Here is a 1,795-nt window from a genome sequence, read left to right on the forward strand (position 1 = left end):
GAGAGCGCTGGGGGCGGGGTCGAGCCTGGGGGCGTGGCCGGGCAGAGAGCGCTGGGGCGGGGTCGAGCCTGGGGGCGTGGCCTGGCAGAGAGCGCTGGGGGCGGGGTCGACATGGGGCAGAGCGCGTTGGGGGCGGGGCCGGGCAGAGAGCTCTGGGGGCAGGGGCGGGGCCTGGTGGAGGGCCCTCGGCGGGTGGGGCCTGGCCAAGGGCGCCCAGGGCGGGGCCTTGGAGGCGCTTACAAATGATAGGCATGTCTGTGGGCGGAGCGCTCTGCCTGGTAGGTGGGGCGTCTGGGCGTGGCCTACAGTTGGGTGGGCGTGGTTTAGTCGGGCCTCAGGGCGGGGTACACTGGAGTCCAAGGGGAGGACTCCGACGGGTGGGCGTGGTCTAGTGGGGCTCCAGAGGGGGTGGGCGGGGCCTAGGGCGGGCGCGCTTCGCTGAGCGGTGGGGACCAAGGCTTTAGCCTGGGCTGAGCGCCTGGAACTGCAAACCCCGGGCTAGGTGGCGATGGTGGGGACTCAGGCCAGGACGGTCCCTAGCTCTGCTCTTAGCCCTGTGTCCGCCGCCCCCAGGAAGCCAACTACTACGGCTCGCTGACCCAGTCCGGCACCGTGAGCCTGGGCCTGGATGCTGACGGCCGGGAAGTGTTCGTGCCCTTGCGTGCAATGTTGCCCATGGTGGCGCCAAACGACCTGGTTTTCGATGGTGGGCGGGGCGGGGGGCGGGGGCCGGGGTCCCCTGGTCTCCTGGTCCGGGGCTGAGTCGAGCGCGAGGGTCCTTGCCCTCCCTCCCCCAGGCTGGGACATCTCGTCGCTGAACCTGGCGGAGGCCATGCGGCGTGCGCAGGTGTTGGACTGCCACCTGCAGGAGCAGCTGTGGCCGCACATGGAGCGCCTGCGCCCCCGGCCCTCGGTCTACATCCCCGAGTTCATCGCCGCCAACCAGAGCGCGCGCGCCGACAACCTGATCGCGGGCTCGCGCGCCGAGCAGGTGCTGGCCCTGTCCCCGGCCCCGCAGCCCCGGCCCGCTGCCCGGGCCTGTGCGACCCCGCCCTCCCTCCCCAGCTGGAGCAGATCCGCCAGGACATCCGGGACTTCCGGGCCGGCGCAGGGCTGGACAAGGTCATCGTGCTGTGGACGGCCAACACGGAGCGCTTCTGCGACGTGGTTCCAGGACTCAACGACACGGCCGAGAACCTTCTGCGCACTATCCAGGTGGGCGCGGGGCGGGGCGGGGCCGGGCGGCCTGCCCGGGCTTGGCGCTGACCGCCGCTCTCCCCCGCTCTCCCCGGGCCGCAGCTGGGCGGGGAGGTGTCGCCGTCCACGCTCTTCGCCGTGGCCAGCATCCTGGAGGGCTGCGCTTTCCTCAATGGGTCCCCGCAGAACACGCTGGTGCCTGGCGCACTGGAGCTGGCCGCGCGGCATCGCGTGTTCGTGGGCGGCGATGACTTCAAGTCCGGCCAGACCAAGGTCAAGTCCGTGCTCGTGGACTTCCTCATCGGCTCCGGCCTCAAGGTGCGGGGCCGGGGGTGGGCGGCGCAGTGCGGGAAGGCGGCCGCGGGGCTCCGCGGGCCTAGCGGCCCCCCGGGGGCTGTGATCACCGCAGACCATGTCCATCGTGAGCTACAACCACCTGGGCAACAACGATGGGCAGAACCTGTCGGCGCCGCAGCAGTTCCGCTCCAAGGAGGTGTCCAAGAGCAACGTGGTGGACGACATGGTGCACAGCAACCCCGTCCTCTACGCGCCCAGCGAGCAGCCGGACCACTGCGTGCGTGGGGCGCGGGCGGGGTGC

General features: G+C 71.9%; 1 protein-coding gene across 1 annotated transcript in view; it reads left to right on the top strand.

The window, feature by feature from the left end:
* Positions 1 to 571: 571 nt before the first annotated feature.
* Positions 572 to 1,795, top strand: part of Isyna1 (inositol-3-phosphate synthase 1) — a 9,083-nt gene continuing 7,859 nt past the window's right edge. The window contains exons 1-5 of the mRNA XM_013028325.1: positions 572 to 706; positions 798 to 991; positions 1,066 to 1,215; positions 1,300 to 1,515; positions 1,607 to 1,771. Coding sequence (XP_012883779.1) covers positions 667 to 706; positions 798 to 991; positions 1,066 to 1,215; positions 1,300 to 1,515; positions 1,607 to 1,771 — 765 coding nt within the window. The 5' untranslated portion in view covers positions 572 to 666. The remainder of the gene's footprint in view (positions 707 to 797; positions 992 to 1,065; positions 1,216 to 1,299; positions 1,516 to 1,606; positions 1,772 to 1,795) is intronic.

This window comes from Dipodomys ordii, unplaced genomic scaffold (genome assembly GCF_000151885.1).
Source record: "Dipodomys ordii isolate 6190 unplaced genomic scaffold, Dord_2.0 Scaffold108, whole genome shotgun sequence".
NCBI lineage: Eukaryota > Metazoa > Chordata > Mammalia > Rodentia > Heteromyidae > Dipodomys > Dipodomys ordii.